The following is an 18,649-nucleotide window of genomic DNA, read 5'->3' as shown; positions in this document are numbered from 1 at the left end:
TTGCCTTTGGTGACATGATTCTGGGAGTCTCAGTTTCCCTGTGTGTTGGAGAACAGGCAGGAACAACTGCCTGAAGGTCACGAAGAAGCAGCACTGGATGAGACCGAAATGGACCGGCTCAGAGGCAGTAGTAGTTGGTCACCTGACCCACTCCATCATAAAACAGCTGTTCCCACACCTGGGCTCTCCACTGTCCCTCCCCAAGGCCACATGAGTGAGTCCAGTCCGGAATAATGAACCAGTGGCAGGGCTTCCCTAGGCTTGGCTACTAAACTGTCAGATCAGGCGCATTCTGCACTGCGGGCCCCTGGGTTTGGAAAGTTACTTTTTGTGCGATGCTGTGGTCTGTTTTTCCAGAATGCAGGGTCAGGACACGGGATGCATGCAGGCTTGTGCCTGGTGGTGGGAGCCAATGCCCACTGGCCAAGATGACAGCTAAGCTCCCGCCTGCGCCCTGGACCATTCATGGTTACAAATCTTAACCAGTTCTCTAATCAGCTCTGGGAGAAGAGGTCATCTAATCATTACAGAAGAGAGGGCTTATAAGTGATCTCCTAAGAAGGCTGTGACCTGTCAGTGTCTCTGGCTCTATATCTCAGCTGGGCCTCTCTCCAAGGTCTGAAGTAACATATTAAATGTTTTTCTGTCAACTAATGCAGACTTGGTGACTTGTAAGTCTAAATTACCAGGAAGAGGGATTATAGTAATAAGAACATTCAGCAGGTTTAAAACCAAAAACACTTCCATTTAGTGCCAGGAATTTAAGCAGAGACCTGAAGTGGAACCAAGTGACTCACACAGTAGTAAATACAAAGTAAAGCAATGAACTTGGCTTTAGCTGTCTGGTTCAGTGGTCTGGCAGAATGTCACACACAAGCTCAGTCACTGCAAACAACGGTTTTCTGGCTGTCACTTGTAGCATGGGAGAATCACGTTAGGGGGAATGGAAAAAGTGAGCACCACTTCTTACCATGTTCTCCCTCATCCTGCTGGTCTCCCTTGGCCCATGTTAGATGCCGCAGGGATCACTCACCAGTCAGCCCAGGGCAGACCCAACAGGGAGGGGCCCATCCCTGTTCCAACTACAGCCAGACTTGCCTCCACAGCAGTACCTGTGGCTGCAGCCTGGACTCCTGTGCAGGAATCTGGCTCTGGCAGTGGCAGCTGGAGAGGGTAACAGGACCTCCTGCCGAATAAAGGAAGTTGAAGTGAATGAATGGATGAGCTGCAGGGGTCACTTGCAAAGGGACCAGGAATGATAAGTTAACAAGTCATTCAGGCAGATGCTTTGACATCTAACTCCCAAACCTGCCTGCTGCACGAGGGGAAGCCATCTCCCGTGGGTGAGGAGTCAGTGGGGTGGGAGGTCGTACTAACACTACTGAGTCTTTCTGGGAGCCAGGGCTTAAGACACCGAGGCTCCTGGTACCTCCTCCTCTCAACCACCCCCTCTACTCTTTCCACTCTCACTCTTTGTGCTTTTTCTTGTGCTTCTTCTTCTTCTTCTTCTTCTTTGCTGCCTTGCTATCTTTTGATGTGTGCCTTGCCCTCTTGCCTGTGTCACTCTCAGAGTCTGAGCTGTCCGAGTCAGACGACTTCCTGTCTCTATGTTTTTTCTTCTTCTTTTCCTGAAAAGAAAATTTAAAAGCAATGTTGCATGTATACATTTGGCATATAATCAATAGGGGATCATTTAATAAATTATAAAGGAGGAACACCTGGGTGGCTCATCAGTTAAGTGACGGCCTTCAGCTAAGGTCATGATCCCAAGGTCCTTGGTTTGAGTCCAGCATTAGGCTCCTTCTTTAACATGGAGCCTGCTTCTCCCTCTGCCTGCTCTGCCTGCCCTTCCCCCTGCTTGTGTTCACTCTCTCTGACAAATAAAATATAAAAAAATAAAAATTTAAAAATTACAAAGCACTAATTAAAAAGAATAAAGTCTTCCAAGTATTAATAAGACAAAATGCCCCAAATGGGTGAAAGGACCACGTCATAATATAGTATGTATTCCAGATTCTGGGGTGCTTACCATATTATATAGTGTGTGCATATAATAAATATACACACACACATACATTTACATGTACCTGTATATATTTAAAATGCACAGAGAACAACGGAAAAGACACTGGCAACAAGTTACCGCAGGAATGAATGAATGGGGGAAAGAACATAGTCTTTTACTTTCTATTTCATGTAATTCTGTCCAGTTAGGTTTAAAAAAAAAAAAAAAAAGCATCCTTTTATTTAAAAAAAGCACAGGATACTGAGGAGGAATTTAGTCCTTAGAGGTCACCCAGTCTGCCTGGAGACAGTGCCTCACATGCCCAGGGGCCCATACTGGGTGGGAGCTCCAGGGCCCTGGACTCCTGCTCTGGTTTCCAACAGAGGCCGCTGCCAGGGAGAACAGCTGCATCAATGAGTACGGCTCCAGCTGCTGCCCTTGGTGTGCATCATCTCCAACACAACAACCTTGGAAGATTATAAGGATGAAGAGAAAAGCCCAGAAAGAACTTTCTCCGACTACAAGCACCACAGGGTGCTGCCGAAGTAGCAACACCAACTCACACAAAAGATGGGCAGCAGATTCCCAGGCTTCTGTGTGCAGGGCTTCAAGCAGTTTTTAAGCAACATGTAACCTTTTCCTTGAATTTCAAATGTTCCTACTGCCTCAGGAAGGTTTCTAAGAAGCAGAGACTGAGAGAGAACGGAGAGAGGGTACTGAAGAGGCGCAGCTCCTGCTCCCCCTACAGGCTCCCAACCTGGCAGATGGCCATGTGCCTCAGGAGCCCGCCGTGAGAAAGGAGGGACGAACACCGAAGCAGGCGGTAGACCCAGCCTCAAGTTCTGGCTCTGCCACTTCCGATCCTTCTTCTGTAACTCAGGACGAGTCACTTTATCTCCTGAGGCGTACTTTCCTCAAGTGTGAAATGGAGAGGAGAACAGCACCCAGGCTGCCTGTCTGTGGTAAAGGGGTAATGAGGGAGTATCTACAGCTCCAGCTCCTGCCCCAGATCACACAGGGAGGGGTTTGCACGCAGACTGGATGACTGGAAATCTCTTGAGCTTCCCTCGGAAGCACATGACCGGCCCCTCCCTCTACAGAGCAGAGGCAGGCCTCACAGTACAGTGGTCAGCGCCAACGATTTTGGAATAAGACAGAATAAAGTTCAAATTCCAGCTGCCACTTAATGGCTGTGTAACTTGGAACAGACACTTAGCTTTTTTGAACCTCAGTTTTCCTTTCAGTAAACTGCAAATAATAAATACTTAGTTCAAAGGATGCTGTGAGGATTAAACAAGATAAATACCAATTACCAGGCACTAAGTGCCTGATACACAGCAGGCAGTATGCCGCAGCTGTAAGTATTATTCTGTCATTTCAGAGAACTCCCAGAATGTTCTGACAGTCTAGCCACGTATCCACAGCAAATGAATCAAAGTGTTGAGAGGAGATTACCCTAACCAGAATTCTTTCCTGATGTCTCCAGTGGAGTAGAGAGAGGGGACCAAAGTTTCCCAGACCCCCATTACCAAGCAGTAGGAACCACAGCTAGGGGCAGTTGAGAACTGGCAAATCACTAGTTTGGCTTATGGGACTGCACCTTCCGGATGACAAGATCGTGGAAGCCCATCACGGGATACAGGGCCTGGGGAGCCTCACCAGATCCTGCCCCGGAGATAGGACAGGGTCCTGGGAAAGTGAAGCACACGTGGAGTGTGGCACCCCTTGCCTCCAAGCCTGGCCTGCCCTGGATAAATAAATGAGGAAGGACAGTAGGAGTACTTTTTTTTACGTCCAAAGAGCATTTTTCAAGCTTTCTGCATCCTTTATCTTATAATAAGAATCTGGTAAGGCCAAAAATTCAGGAATTATTATTCCCATTCTACATATAAGAAAACTATAACTCAGAGAAGTAAAGTGAAGTGACCACTCAGGTGATAAGGTCATTGTGCTTTCTAACTCAGTCTGGCATTATTTCATTTTCCTCCCTCTCAAAAATGCAGGCTGTAAGAAGTCACAGGCTGGGGCGCCTGGGTGGCTCAGTGGGTTAAAGCCTCTGCTTTCAGCTCAGATCATGATCCCAGGGTCCTGGGATCGAGCCCCGCATCAGGGTCTCTGCTCAGCAGGGAGCCTGCTTCTTCCCCTCTCTCTGCCTGCCTCTCTGCCTACTTGTGATCTTTGTCTGTCAAATATATAAATATATATATATATATATATATATATATAAATATATGTGTGTGTGTGTGTGTTTAAAAAATAAAGAAGAAGAAGAATTCACAGGCTGTAAGGTGGACTCCCGCTAGAATACGGAAAGTGCTGAGGGGTATTAGTCTTCTAGACCTCAATCTCTGAACAAAGAAAATCTAGTCGTCCTCCAGCAGGTGGCGTCGATCACTGCAGCGGCTAGACGGGAGAAGATGGAGTACCAGAAGTGACACTGGCTTCTGGTCCCTTGACTTCATCCAAGGGGGAAGTGGAACAGAAAATAAAGGGTAAAAAAATGACCCTGGGCATAAGCCACTGGCAGACAGGCCAGGAGGGGACATGGGAAAGAAGCCACTGCTCAGAACTGTTCTCCAGGAAAAGCCAATGTCTGGTGACAGCAGCTGACCCATCCATTTTCTCTCATTCTGCAACAGGTCAGCAGCACCCCAGCACGATAAAAACAAACAAAAACTAAGAAAGGGAAATAACACAAACATTTATAAAGTACCTAATTTTCCAGATGCTAAGCTGGGCACTTTGCACATAACCTCCTCTAACCTTCACAACACATCCATTCAGTGGACATAATTATTCCTATATTTTCAGGAAAAAAAATGGTAAGTTCAGAGAGGATGACAGACAAGGTGACTTGCCCACATGGCAGAACCGGGATCTGACTCAGGCTGGGTCCCAAAGTGGATGTTCTCTTCGCCCCATCTGCATTATGGGCAGCACTATCTTAGCACCTCCCAACCAAAAGGCTCTGATTTTGGCCCAAAATCAACCAAGCAAGCATTTATTCTTTATCTGTTCTTAAGAATTACTCCTAATATGTACATTGGGGAGGGTATGTGCTATGGTGAGTGCTGTGAAGTGTGTAAACCTGATGATTCACAGACCTGTACCCCTGGGGCAAATAATACATTGTATGTTAATAAAAATAATTAAAAAAAAAAAGAATTACTCTTGAGAAATGATTGATTCTCAAACTGAGAAGTTCACTGGGGTAAACTTTTGGGAAGTAAGATAGAGTGCAATTCCTGGATAGAATTTACCTGTAATTCAGCAATTAGTTTACCATAACTTGGAAAAGATAAGACCAGAAGAAAAAGGCTTATCAATCAACTCACAAATATGTATTTAATTTTACTACCTACAAAGCACTTTGGAGAGCACCAGTTGCATACTGTGTTGCTTAGGAGATAAGGAGAACATGCCAATTTTTAATAGAATTCAGAGTACCTACTAACCCACTGAGTAGTGGAGCCTGACCCCTTTCCTCCAAGCCTGAGCCAACCTCATCAAACCAGGGAAAGAGTAACTCCTTGTAACTATATAGTACATTCATTCAACAAATACTTATTGAGTACCTTTTAAGAGCCAGGAATATCTGTTAACTAATCTCTCTTAAAATAGTTGAGTAAGGTCAGAAATCAGGGATAATAAGCCTTCAAGAAACATATTATCTAATCAAAGATAAAAACTAATTAAGATACTAGGGAGTTCATGACAGTAACATAAGAAAAGTATAAAAACCATGTCATTGAAACACAAGGGAAAAAGCCATCATGTCTGAGGAATCTGAGGTTGGTTTCATGGAAGATACGCAGGCGTCATGCTTCTGAAGCATGAATATGGTCTTGGCTGGTGGAATGATGGAAGAAGGAAGTTGGGGCCTTCCAGCTAGATGGAAGTCAGAAAGAGGCAAATGCTTGAAATATCTTTCAACGAGCGACAAGCCACCAGGAGTGACAAACCACATCCTGTAGCTATTTACTATGCACCAGATCCATCCCTTCTCTTGTATGCAAAACCCTGGATCTAAGGATTATCCCCTCTCTCCTGTATCATCTCCCCCTCCTTCACCAATTCATCCCCCCCCAATAAACAAATATGCCGTAATAATTTCCATTGAAAAAAACCTCCTGAACAACCTTAACCACACTGTCACCCCATCGCTACTGAAACGGTTCTTGTCCAAGTTACCAATGACCTCCACAGGGCCAAATCCCTGGTTCTCATTTACTTGATTAATCAGTCATACCTTGACAGTCCATCTGCCTTAGAACACACTCCTCCCTAACTTCCACCACATCTTCTTACTTCTCTGCTAACTTCCCGGGCTGTTCCGTTTCAGTCTCCTTTGCTCATCTGTCCCCACCTCCAGTTGGAGTCCTAACTCTAAAAGTTGGGACACGCTGGGACTCAAAAGTCCTCAAAGCCCTGCCCTCTCTCTGTATTTACTCTCCAGGTGACCTCAGATATTTACTTAAATACAATCTGTATGTACTGACTCCTAAATTTCTATCTCTTACATGGGCCTCTCCTCTGAACTCCAAACTACACATCCAGCTGCCTTCCCTTGGTAGGTGCACGTGGATATGACAGGCCCTCTACCCCACCCCCCACCTCTGCTTCCCTCCGGTCTTCATAGGTAGAACCTCAAAATAAAGCCCAAATGCTCCCCACGCCCCCACCTACTTCTGCATCCCTTCTCCTCTCAACGCAAATCTTCAGTTATTCAGTCCAAAAACTCTGTGGGGTTATCCTCAATTGTTCTCTTTCCTACCTTACTACCAGTTACTCAGTCCAAAAACTTTGTGGGGTTATCCTCAACTATTCTCTTTCCTACCTTACATCCAATCCCTCAACAAATTCTGTCAGCTTTGCTGACTCCTCACTACCTCCAGCACCACCATCTCTTACCGGAATTATTAATATTGTCTACCAACTAGCCTGCTGCTTCCACCTTGCCTTCTGACTGCCCAGTTTCCACACAGAAGCCAGACTAATTCTCCTAAAAGGGAAGCCAGATCACATTGTCCCCCTGGTCAGACTTCTAACGACATCCATTTCCCTCTAACAGGACAGGTGCAATCCTCATATTCTCCTAGAAGGCCCTCCATGATCCAGTTTCCCCTAACTTCCTCTCCTCTCCCTCACTTCACTCCGCCTACTCTGACCTCCTTACTGTTACTGAAAGATACCAAGCTCATTCTGAACATCTGGCTACTACCCTTGGTGAAACCTCGCTTTCCACTTCTCAGAGGAGCTTGCTTCTTGTCTTTCTTCAAACGTCCACCCAATGATGGCACTCTGAGAAAGGACTGCCCTCACCACTCTATCTACGATGGTGAGTAGCCTCTCCCTACTACCCCCATTCCAGCACTCCCTATCTTTCATCATCAAATTAATTTTTCTCCATAGCACTTACCACTACTTGGCATATTAGTCTTATTTTGTATTTGTTTACCAGTTCATTGGGACCCGTTAGAGTGTAAGTGCCATGAAGGTAGGGGCTCTACCTGTTTGTTCACTACTATACCTGCAGTGACTAGAACAGAGTTTGGCACATAGACACTTTTAACAAAGGAGGTTAAAGAACAGTTGTGTGTGGGAAGGAACTGGTCAGAGACGGTGCTGGGATTGTGAAGAATCTTCAAGGAACTCGGACTTTATTCCATAGAATGCGAATCACATAAGGCTTTTGAACAGACCACCCTGGACAACCTTGTGTTCTATCAGAATGGGTCCAGGATTGGCAACCTCTCTATCTCAAATAGGCCTGAAGAAGTTCTCTGGAAAAGGGGGAAAATCCAGTAATGCAGCCAAAGGATGACAATCCTTGATCTGTTCTTTTATAGATAGTAGAGCAGAGAGTAAATACAGTAGCAACATCGGAAGAAGAAAATTATATTCTGGATCAAGTGCAGCTAAATTTCAATATAATTGTAGGCAGCCTGATCCTCAGTGCACATGCTTTCTTATACAGCACCGATTCAGAAAAATCTATGATGGCATATGATAAGTGAAAGAAAGAAGCCTGCAAAGTATAGGCCAAAAAGATTCATGGAAAGATCATCCAGGGCTTCACTACAAAAACCTCTATTTCTGTTTTGCCACCCACTTCATAGCCCATTTCCATTTTCAATACAGAGTTTCCTCTTGTTCTAATTATGCCCCAAAAAATGACTTACAATTTTCAGACACTTGGACAAAAATTGTCATGGTACTGAATGGGTATATAGGACCAAACCAATGCATACTCGGTATGTGGACAACATGTGCATTCACTATGTGTATATTTGATTTAAAAAGGTGGGAGCCTCAGGGCTACAAGGATCCCATGCTCCTACCCCTGTTCCCTTCATTATTACCTTCCAGCAGCAACAGGACTCAGCCTCTGTTACTCTCCCAACTGAGGGCAGGTCTCACTGAGTGAAGGAACTAAGGAGCTACAGATAGCAGAGCTTGTGGACGCTGCCTATTCAAAGGTAGCTGGTAATGCAGTGCTAGGCATTATGTGGAACATGTGACATCCTTTCTTTATCTGGGGCCATTTCCTGGTTTCCCAACATGCCTACTCCTTCTCCTTTACCTTAGATATTCTCTTCACCAGACAGCAAAAAAAAAAAAGTGGGACAGTGAAGCAGTCTAGTAAAGAAGCAGAAGTGAGAACTCAATTGCCCATTTCTGACTTTCTGGTTCCAGTTCTGAGTGGCCCAACCACACTTGATTTCCTGTTGCTGGATTTCTATGTGATCCAATAAAACCCTTGGAGTGGGTGTCTGTCCTCTGCCCCCAGAAACACCCTGGGTGCTCATCTTTCTACTTATGCTTTTAGTTGCTTGAGTGTAGGTGTTGTATACAACCTTTAATTCATGGGACTTGCCCATCACATAGGCTTCCACACACTGGGCACGCTTGCTACCCATTAATTTATTTGGCAACATGGACTGCTGAAGGCATTTCCCCTCAGATGAACCTACTCAGTTCCACATGTGGTTCCCAGAGCCAACCAGTGCTAGAACAGGTGTCTGAATCTGCCACTCTCACAAACCCAAAACATCCATTTCCAGTAGGAGTTTCCTCTGGTAAGGAAAGTCAATCTCCTATTGAAGTCAAAGATTTAAAAGGTAGGGGTCCCTGTCTGGCTCAGTCAGAGGAGCATGCACCTCTTGATCTCAGAGTCATGAGTTTGAGTCCAACATTGGTCTTAGAGATTACTTACGGAAGTTTTAAAAATTATCAAAAAAAAAAAAAAAAAGATTTAGAGGGTAAAAGGAAACAGATAGGAGGCCTAGAATCTTGATTTATTGTTGTGAACAGAAATAGAACCATAGGGGAAAAAGAAATAGATTAACAGATAATATCAAACGGTCGCTAAGAGTAGCTGGCGACAGAGTAAAACTGACCTTGTGAGTCCTGATAAGTCAAGCACCTACCAGTGCACAACAGACATGCTCAAGTACTCAATAAACATCTGTTGAGTAAATAACTGAGGCACTGTGAGATAATGGCTGAAGTGCAGTAGAGAAAAAAGGAACACAGGGCTAGCAATCTGAAGGTCTGGGTTCTTATTTTGAATCTATCTCTGGTAGTTGTGTAGCTTCGGGTGAGACATTCCTTTCCATTTTCCTAATATGTAAAATGGAACAGTAACACCTAGTCTGGCTACTTCATTGGGGTGTATAAAGATAAAACAAAATAAAAAACATGAAGATATTTTACAAACCATCAGCACTAAACAAATACAAGGCATCAAAGCTCATGAAGGGATTAACACTAAGGTGAAAAGACAATGATGCTAGATGAAACCCTGGTAGAAACGGGGCGGGGGGGGGGTAGAGGGGATCAAGGAGGAACTTTTAAACATTTCAACTCCCTAGATCACTTTTTAATCAAAGACAACGCATGAGAAGTTCAAATACACAAAGACACTTTAGAAAATAATAATAATAAGTAATAAAGTATGACGATTATTACTGCCATGGTTCATCAGACCATTCCTCTACTAAGTGAAGAGTGATGGGGGGTAAGATAACAGGTTGACTAAGCAGTTCATATAAGAGCCTCATACCTAGCAGATCCTTAATAACTGTTTTGGTGAAATGAAATACATATTTCAAAGCAGCTTTAGAAACAAAGCAATAACTCATTGTACCATATGTATTAAGCAGTGCAAACCAACTTAACCAAAGACCAACAGAAGTGAAATATTCCGCTTTAGGAATCTGACATATATTGTTTACTCACTAAAAGGCTGAAAGAGAAAGAACAATCCTTGAAACAGATATATAAACAGAATAGCTGTTAAATACCCAGCTCTATTAAAAAGTCAAATCACCTGTTTGCAGACATGATCTTAAATGCAGAAAATCCTAAAGATTTCATAAAACAATTGTTAGAACTACTAAGTGAATTCAGCAAAGTTGTAGGATACAAAATCAACACCCCAAAATCAGTTGCATTTCTATACATTAACTATATATATCCACATATTTGCATATATGTGTATATACAACTATATTTGTATGTATACATATATTTGTGTGTGTGTGTTTGTGTATTTCTTTCTATACATTAACAATGCGCAATCCAAATAGGAAATAAAGAGAACAATTCACTGACAATAGCATTAAAAAAGAATAAACTTCACCAAGGAGGCAAAAAGACTTGTACACAGAACACTGCAAAATGCTGCTGAAAGAAATTAAGGATAACACAAATAAATAGAAAAATATCCACATTCGTGGACTGGGAGACTTAATATGGTTAATATCCCAATACCACACAAAGCAATCTACAGATCTGATGCAACCCTATCAAAATCCCAATAATATTTTTTGTAAAAATCAAAAAATCCATCCTAAACTTCATCTGGAATCTCAAGGGACCACAAACAGTTAAAATAATCTTGAAAAAGAAGAACAAAGTTAGGGGACTGACCTTTCCCAATTCCAAAACTTCCTACAAAGTTAGAGTAATCAAAATAGTGCGGCAGAGCATACAGAGAGATGAGCAGACCAATGGAACAGAGTAGTCAGCCAGAACTAAAACCTTACATATATGGTTAAGTGATTTTTAACAATGATGCGAAAACCAGTCAGTATGGAAAGGACAGTTCTTTTGAAAAACTGGTGCTGGGAAAACTGGAAAGATCCACATGCCCCCCCCACCCCCCCCAAAAAAGTTGGAGTCACACCATATACGAAAAAAAAACCTTAAAATGGGTCAAAGACCTAAATACAGAAGTTAAAACTATAAAAGTCTTAGAAGAAAACAGAGGGGGGAAGCTTCATGACAGGATTTAACAATGGTTTCTTGAGTATGACACCAAAATTATGGGAAACAAAAGGAAAAAGTTGGTAAGTTGGACTTCAACAAGATTAAAATTTTTGTGCATCAAAACACATGATTACAGGGATGCCTGGGTGGCTCAGTGTGTTAAAGCCTCTGCCCTCGGCTAAGGTCGTGATCCCAGGCCCTGGGATGGAGCCCCACACTGGGTCCTCTGCTCAGCAGGGAGCCTACTTCCCTTCCTCTCTCTCTCTCTGCCTGCCTCTCTGCCTACCTGTGATCTCTGTCAAATAAATAAAATCTTAAAAACACACACACACACCCACATGATTACAAGAATGTACTTCACACCACCGTGAAAAGCCATACACTTAAAAGTGGCTAATATGGTAAGCTTTAGGTGTGTTTTTTAAAAATGTAAATCCAGGGGCAGGTGAGTGGCTCAGAGGGTTAAGTGTCTGCCTTTGGCTCAGGTCATGATCTTAGGGTTCCTGGGATCGAGTCCCACACTGGGGAGGGGGGGGGGTCTCTCCCTCTGCCTCTCTCTCTCATGAATAAATAAATAAAATCTAAAAATAAAATTAAAAATAAAAATGTAAATCTGGAATAAAAACAGGACACTATCAACAGATTAAGACAATTCAACAGATTGACAAGTCACAGAATGGAAGAAAGTATTTGCAGGAAGTCACACATCTAATTAAGGATTGGTATCTAGAATATATAATGAACTACTTGAATCTAGTGTCTACTTACCCAGTCTCTAACCACAAAGCCCGTTTTTAAGCATCAGCCACTCATAGCTTACAGGTGCCGGGCTGTGGTGTATCCCACCGCGGTGCTCAGAGTTTCACATGCATCACCTCATCCTAACAACCTTACGAAGTAGATGCTTATCACTCCCATTTTACAAACAGGGAAACAGATTCAGAGAAGCTAGTGATTACACTAAGATCCCCAGTGAGGAGGTGGCTGAGATCAGAACACAGGCAATGTGTCTCACAGCCCAGGTTCTGAAGTGCCACTCTCCACTGCCGCCCCTAATCCCTCCACATCCACCTGATGTGATACTAGATCGCACTGCAAATGAGCACTACAAGACCGTGTGGCAAACATGGAAAGATGCTCATGACAAGGTAAAAAGGGAGGAAACAAAACAGTATATACATCTTTACGATATCTAGGTAAAATGTGCATCTGAAAACAGTTGGTGGAAAAAACGTGCCCCAGCAGTATAGACCCTGGTAAAGTAGTGAGGTTATGGGTTGCCTCTCTTTTGCTGTACATTTCAATAATGAGGTTATAAATAGTGGAAACGTCTCTTTTCCCTCTTTAAATCAGTCCTCAGACCTCTATGAAAAAGGCTCTAGGAACACCAGCATGAAAAATAAAGGTATGTCTAAGTCCTGTGTTCAAAAATAAGCAATCTTGCCAGCAGTAAGGGTCTGAGGTTGTTGCCTCTGTGAGGGAGCTGAGCTAAGTCTGGCAATGCTGAAGATTTGCCTCTAGAAGGCAGTGCCTGAAGTAGGTAGGGTTTATAAATTTCTATTTCTTTGGAATATAGGAGAATAGTACCAAACTAAAATAGTATCCCCACTGCTCAAAATCAGTGTTTTCCAAGTGCCATTCCTATAATATTGCCACAATTTTTTAAATTTTTTTAAAAGATTTTATTTATTTATTAGACAGAGATCACAAGTAGGCAGACAGGCAGGCAGAGAGAGAGAGTGGAGGAAGCAGGCTCCCGCTGAGCAGAGAGCCTGATGCAGGGCTCCATCCCAGGACCCTGAGATCATGACCTGAACCGAAGGCAGAGGCTTTAACCCACTAAGCCACCCAGGCGCCCCACGGCCACAGTTTTTACTCCATGTGTTTACAAACTGCTTATTTTTTACTTTAAAATTTTTTTTTAAGATTTATGAATTTGGGGACACCTGGGTGGCTCAGTTGGTTAAGCAGCTGCCTTCAGCTCAGGTCATGATCCCAGCATCCTGGGATCGAGTCCCGTATCGGGCTCCTTGCTCGGCAGGGAGCCTGCTTCTCCCTCTGCCTCTGTCTGCCTGTGCTCGCTCTCTCTCTCTCTCTGATAAATAAATAAAATCTTTAAAAAAAAAAAAAAAAGATTTATGAATTTGTTTTGAGGGGGAGAGAGAAAAAGAGACCACACATGGGGGTGGGGGCGGAGAGGAAGAGAGAGAATCTCGGTCTCTACTGAGTGAGGAGCCCAACTCGTGGCTCAATCCCACAACCCTGAGACAATGACCTGAGCTGAAATCAAGAGTTGCATGCTTAACTGACCAAGCCACTCAGGTACCCCTTAAATTTTTATTTTTTTTTTAATTTGACAGAGAGAGAGATCACAAGTAGGCAGAGAGGCTGGCAGAGAGAGAGGAAGGGAAGCAGTCTCCCTGCTAAGCAGAGAGCCCGATGTGGGGCTCAATCCCAGGACCCTGGGATCATGACCTGAGCTGAAAGCAGAGGCTTTAACCCACTGAGCCACCCAGGCTCCCCACCCTTTAAAGTTGTTCTTAACATCTGATTTATTTCCACTTTAAGAAAAAAGAAAAATGCTTTACTAAAAGGGAAACTTTGTAACAACAACTATAAATAGAAAGCCTGAATCCCATGCTTTAAGTGGAAGGTAACTATAAAAATAAATATATTTAAAAAAAAAAAACAATGCTTTGGCTAAATATAATTTACTGCCTACTAAAAGCAGTAGCTGGTAGGTTTAGACAGTTTGTTTTCACAGGAGGCAGTTTGGATTTTATTTTAAGTACTGTGGAAAATCACTGAAGGGTTTTATATAGGAAGACACATGGTGTGACTGGATATCTTAATAATGCTCTCTTGGAAATTTTTTTAAAAATGAGAAAGACATAGAACTGAACAACTGAACAACACCATCACCTACTTTTACCTAAATGACAATTAACAAACACTACTCCCTAATGGAATCCTGTGCACTACTGGTAGGAATGATGCAGTCACTGTGAAACACAGTGCAGTGGTTCCTCAAAAAAAGAAAAAGAAAAATTAAGTCAGAACAAAATTACCACATAATCCTGAAACTCCAATTCCCGGTATATACCCAAAGGAACTGAAAGCAGGTCTTGAAGAAATATTTGACCCAACTATGTTCATAGCAACATTATTCACAATAGCCAAAAGGTGGGAGCAACACAACGGCCAACAACAAATGAAAGGATAAGCAAACTGTAGTGTGTACACATAATGAAATACTATTTAGTCTTAAAAGGGAAGGAAAATGACCCATGCTATATATCCTCAGGATAGTTTACTAAGTCAAATAAGCCAGTCATAAAAAAAAAAACCAATACTGGGATGCCTGGTAGCTCAGCTGGTTAAGTGTCTGCCTTCAGCTTGGGTCATGATCCCAGGGTCCAGATCCTTGCTCAGTGGGGAACCTGCTTCTCTCTCTGCCTGCTGCTCCCCCTGCTTGTGCTCTACCTCTCTGACAAATAAGTAAAATCTTAAAAAAAAAAAAAAAAAAAAAGAAGATAAATACTGTGTTATTCCACTTATAGGAGATACCTAGGTATCTCTGTCTACCTAAATCATAGACAGAAAGTCATGTGGAATTGTCTAAAATTTCTGGACATAAGAGACTCCATTTTTAAGCTCTATTTTCCTTTCCAAATTGATGGGCTCTTGAACGGGGACAGAAGCAGCAATTGCTATATAAGCAGCTGCTCGTAACACTCTAACAGACCGACTGGTATTTGATCACATGAGGACAGGGAAGGTAATTATGACATGCCAGTGACAGTTCCACTTGATAGCACTGGTAAAATAATCAAGAAGACAGGCATGAGAAGTGGCTCAGCTGGTCAGCACCAAACTAGCAGGGTCTGTTCTTCTCTTCTTCAGCTACACCATGTAATTACGTCTTTCCTTCTCTCTCAGAAAAACCCTTGGCTTTCCGTAAATGAGTGACACAAATCTGTGATCTACTAATTGCAATTCTGAGATCCCAAATAAAGGCCTGTGTTCTTTTGCATGTTCACCTCTTCTTCTCACTTGATGGTAGAATGGTGGTTCCCAGGTGCCAGGGAGAAAGAATGAGGAGTCAGTGTTTAATGGGCACAGTTTCAGTTTTGCAAAACGAAGAGTTCTGGAGGTAGACGATGGTTATGACCACACAACAATGTGAATTTACTTAATGCCAAAGAACTGCACATGTAAAAAAGTTATGGGTGCCTGGGTGGTGCAGTCAGTTGAGTGCCAACTCTTGGTTTCCGTTCAGGTCGTGATCTCAGAGCCGTGAGATTAAGCCCCATGTGGGTCTCTGGGCTGCAATTCTCTCTCTTAGCTCCTTCCACTCACTCTCTAAGATAAATAAATAAATCTTTTTAAAAAAATGGTTAAGATGGTGGATGCCTGGGTGGCTCAGTCGGTTAAGTATTGACTCGATTTTAGCTCAGGTCACCACCGAAGGGAAGGGCGGTGAGATCAAGCCCCTGCATAGAGCTCCTAGCTCAGCAGAGAGTCTGCTTGAGACTTTTCTTCCTCTGCCCCTCCCACACATGCACACATGTGCACATGCTCTCTCTCTAAAATAAAATAAATAAATCTTTAAAAATAAGAGTGGGTGGGTACCTGGGTGGCTCAGTGGGTTAAGCCTCTGCCTTTGGCTCAGGTCATGATTTCAGGGTCCTGGAATCAAGCCTCCCCTCGGGCTCTCTGCTCAGCAGGGAGCCTGCTTCCTCCTCTCTGCCTGCCTCTCTGCTTACTTGTGATCTCTCTCTCTCTGTGAGAGAAAGAAAGAGAGAGAGAGAGAGAGAGGGAGGGAGAGAGATAAAGAAAGAAAGGGTAAGGGGAGGCACCTGGCTGGCTCTGTTGGAAGAGCACATGACTCTTGATCCTGGGGCCGTGAGTTTGAGCCCCATGTTGGTTGTAGAGATTACTTAAATAAATAAAACTTAGAAAAATTTTAAGTGGTTAAGATGGTAAAATTTATGTTATGGATATTTTACCACAATTTAAAGAAAACAATTTAAATGCAAAGCCTATAGATTTTGGCTTGAGCAACTCAGAGAATGGTGATCTATTCACTGAGATAGGGCAAAATGTGGAAGGCAAAAATGTGGAAGGAGCAGCTTTGGATAGAAAAATTAAAGAGCTGTAGGGTGTGTTAAGCCTGATGCAAACTTGACAATAAGATGAAGATGTCAAGTAGGCAGACAGAGTTCTAAATCTGAAGTGCCAAAGAAAGTCAGGGATGGAATTACAGATTTGGATAAAAATAATGACACAAATACTTAATCTGGGTATTATTACCATGCAAGTAGTATTCAAAACCATAGGACAGGATGAGATTACCCAGAGAGGAGGTGGTCAGAGAACAGAAGAGAGTAACAAGACAGCTTTGGAGCACCCCAACATTCAGAGTTAAAGTAGAGAGCAAAAAAGTCATAATAATGAAGAGAATCAAGCAGTGAGATAAAGATGCTTTAAAAAAAAAAAAAAATCAGATGCCTAGACCCAACTCCTGGGAACTTGGAACTAAGAGGTGAAAGGCAAATAAAATGTCCCTCGGCTAGTTCAATAGTCTGTGAGTGAGAGACAGGAGAGAGTGCAGCACACGGTAGAAGGAATGGGAAGGAGGAGAAAAGAATACTTAGTGCTATTAACAGGACTCAGTGACTGAACAGATACGGGATGGAAAGGAGAGGAAAACAAATGACATGCTGGTTTCCTTCCGGCAGGTTATTACTGTCATTAAAATAAGTAATACAAGATAGAAGGACAGAAACAAGTAATAACAAGATAGAAGGATGGTGTTGTTTTTATAGTGGGTGTGTGTGTGGGGTGTGTGTGTGTGTGTGTAGGGAGGAGGGCTGAAGAAGACAGAATGGTAGTCATGACAGCCAACATTAATTAAGCACTTAACTTGTCAGTGTTTTCTATGTATCTTTGGGAGCTGGGCATGCCCTCACAAGGAACAATGTCATCAAAGACCACAACAATCCTCCTTTGAAAATTAAGGAAGGCCCAAAGTTACATAGGTGGTCTATAACACAGAGGGCCTAAAACCTGGGTCTGAGGGACTCTAAGCCAAAGTCTGAGGTACCTGTGGGATACTAGTTAGGGATGTGGGAGCCATCAAGGCAGTTAAAGTCTTATGAGGGGGCGCCTGGGTGGCTCAGTGGGTTAAGCCGCTGCCTTCGGCTCAGGTCATGATCTCGGGGTCCTGGGATCGAGTCCCGCATCGGGCTCTCTGCTCAGCAGGGAGCCTGCTTCCTCCTCTCTCTCTCTGCCTGCCTCTCTGCCTACTTGTGATCTCTCTGTGTCAAATAAATAATAAATAAAATCTTTAAAAAAAAAAAATAAAGTCTTTAAAAAAAAAAAAAAAAAGTCTTATGAGGGATGTGATCACCAGGGAGAGAATATACAGATCAAGAAACTATTATTCATACACTTAGCTAGTTCTTAAAATGGTATAAAGGGCCTTTTCCTCTCCTATAAAATGAAGTAATGCTTAATTTGTAGGGAATGCCCATTGAGGACAAGGACCTGATCATAGTTTTTTTATTCCTAGGGTTGCACTACCTGGAACAAAAAGACCACTCAACAAAAAATTGCTGAAGCTTTTAAAAAAACAAAATGAAACAAAAACCCAATAGCTGGACACAATTAGAAAGATAATACACAATATGAGAACAACTATTTCCTGACCAAACTACAGCACAGTTTTTTTCCGTTCCCTCTCTGGCTGGCATGCAACAAATGCCCTGTCTTTTTCAGCACCATAATAATGTCTGTTTTATGAACTGTTCTGCTGTAATCAGTATACAGGAGACAGAACTCTGTGAGACAGGCACTCTTATCCACCACTGGGCACAGAGAAGTACTTTCTGGAAAGACAATTTGATAAAATGTATCAAGAGCCTTAAAGCCCTAACTCAGTAATCTTACTTGGGCATTTATCCAAAGAAAACAGTAAGAGATATGGCCAAAGACTTTGGGTGGAAGTAATAAAAAGATCCAACAATAGAAAAATTATTAAATAAACCATCATACAGTCATAGGGTAGAATACTGTATGTTGTTCTTAAATCAAGTTTTTAAACACTTAAAGATATTGGAAAATTATTTTGATACATATAATGAAAAAAGTATAATATAAACTAGACCTAGTACAACCATAATTTTGTGTTTAAATGTAGATGTAGCTATCTATCATCATTACCAAGTAAAAAGATTGGAATGTACCAAACATACTGTAAGCCTCTTTGGTTGGAAAGATTACAGGAGATCCTAATATTCTTTATGTTTTTCAAGACTTCTAAAATTTCTGCAAAAAGTACATTTTTATTTTAAAACCCTAAAAAATATG

The 18,649-nt window shown here is 42.5% G+C and overlaps 1 protein-coding gene across 1 annotated transcript in view; it reads right to left on the bottom strand.

The window, feature by feature from the left end:
* Positions 1 to 724: 724 nt before the first annotated feature.
* The window catches only part of ZCCHC17 (zinc finger CCHC-type containing 17), a 56,480-nt gene continuing 38,555 nt past the window's right edge, over positions 725 to 18,649 (bottom strand). The window contains exons 8-9 of the mRNA XM_082685769.1: positions 1,471 to 1,628; positions 725 to 1,186 (exon numbers count right to left, since the gene is read on the bottom strand). Of these exons, the coding sequence (XP_082541895.1) occupies positions 1,030 to 1,186; positions 1,471 to 1,628 (315 nt within the window). The 3' untranslated portion in view covers positions 725 to 1,029. The remainder of the gene's footprint in view (positions 1,187 to 1,470; positions 1,629 to 18,649) is intronic.

This window comes from Mustela nivalis (genome assembly GCF_964662115.1).
Source record: "Mustela nivalis genome assembly, chromosome: 10".
Lineage (NCBI taxonomy): Eukaryota > Metazoa > Chordata > Mammalia > Carnivora > Mustelidae > Mustela > Mustela nivalis.
Note: the sequence above shows the minus strand (reverse complement) of the source record. Positions and strands in the feature narration are given on the sequence as shown.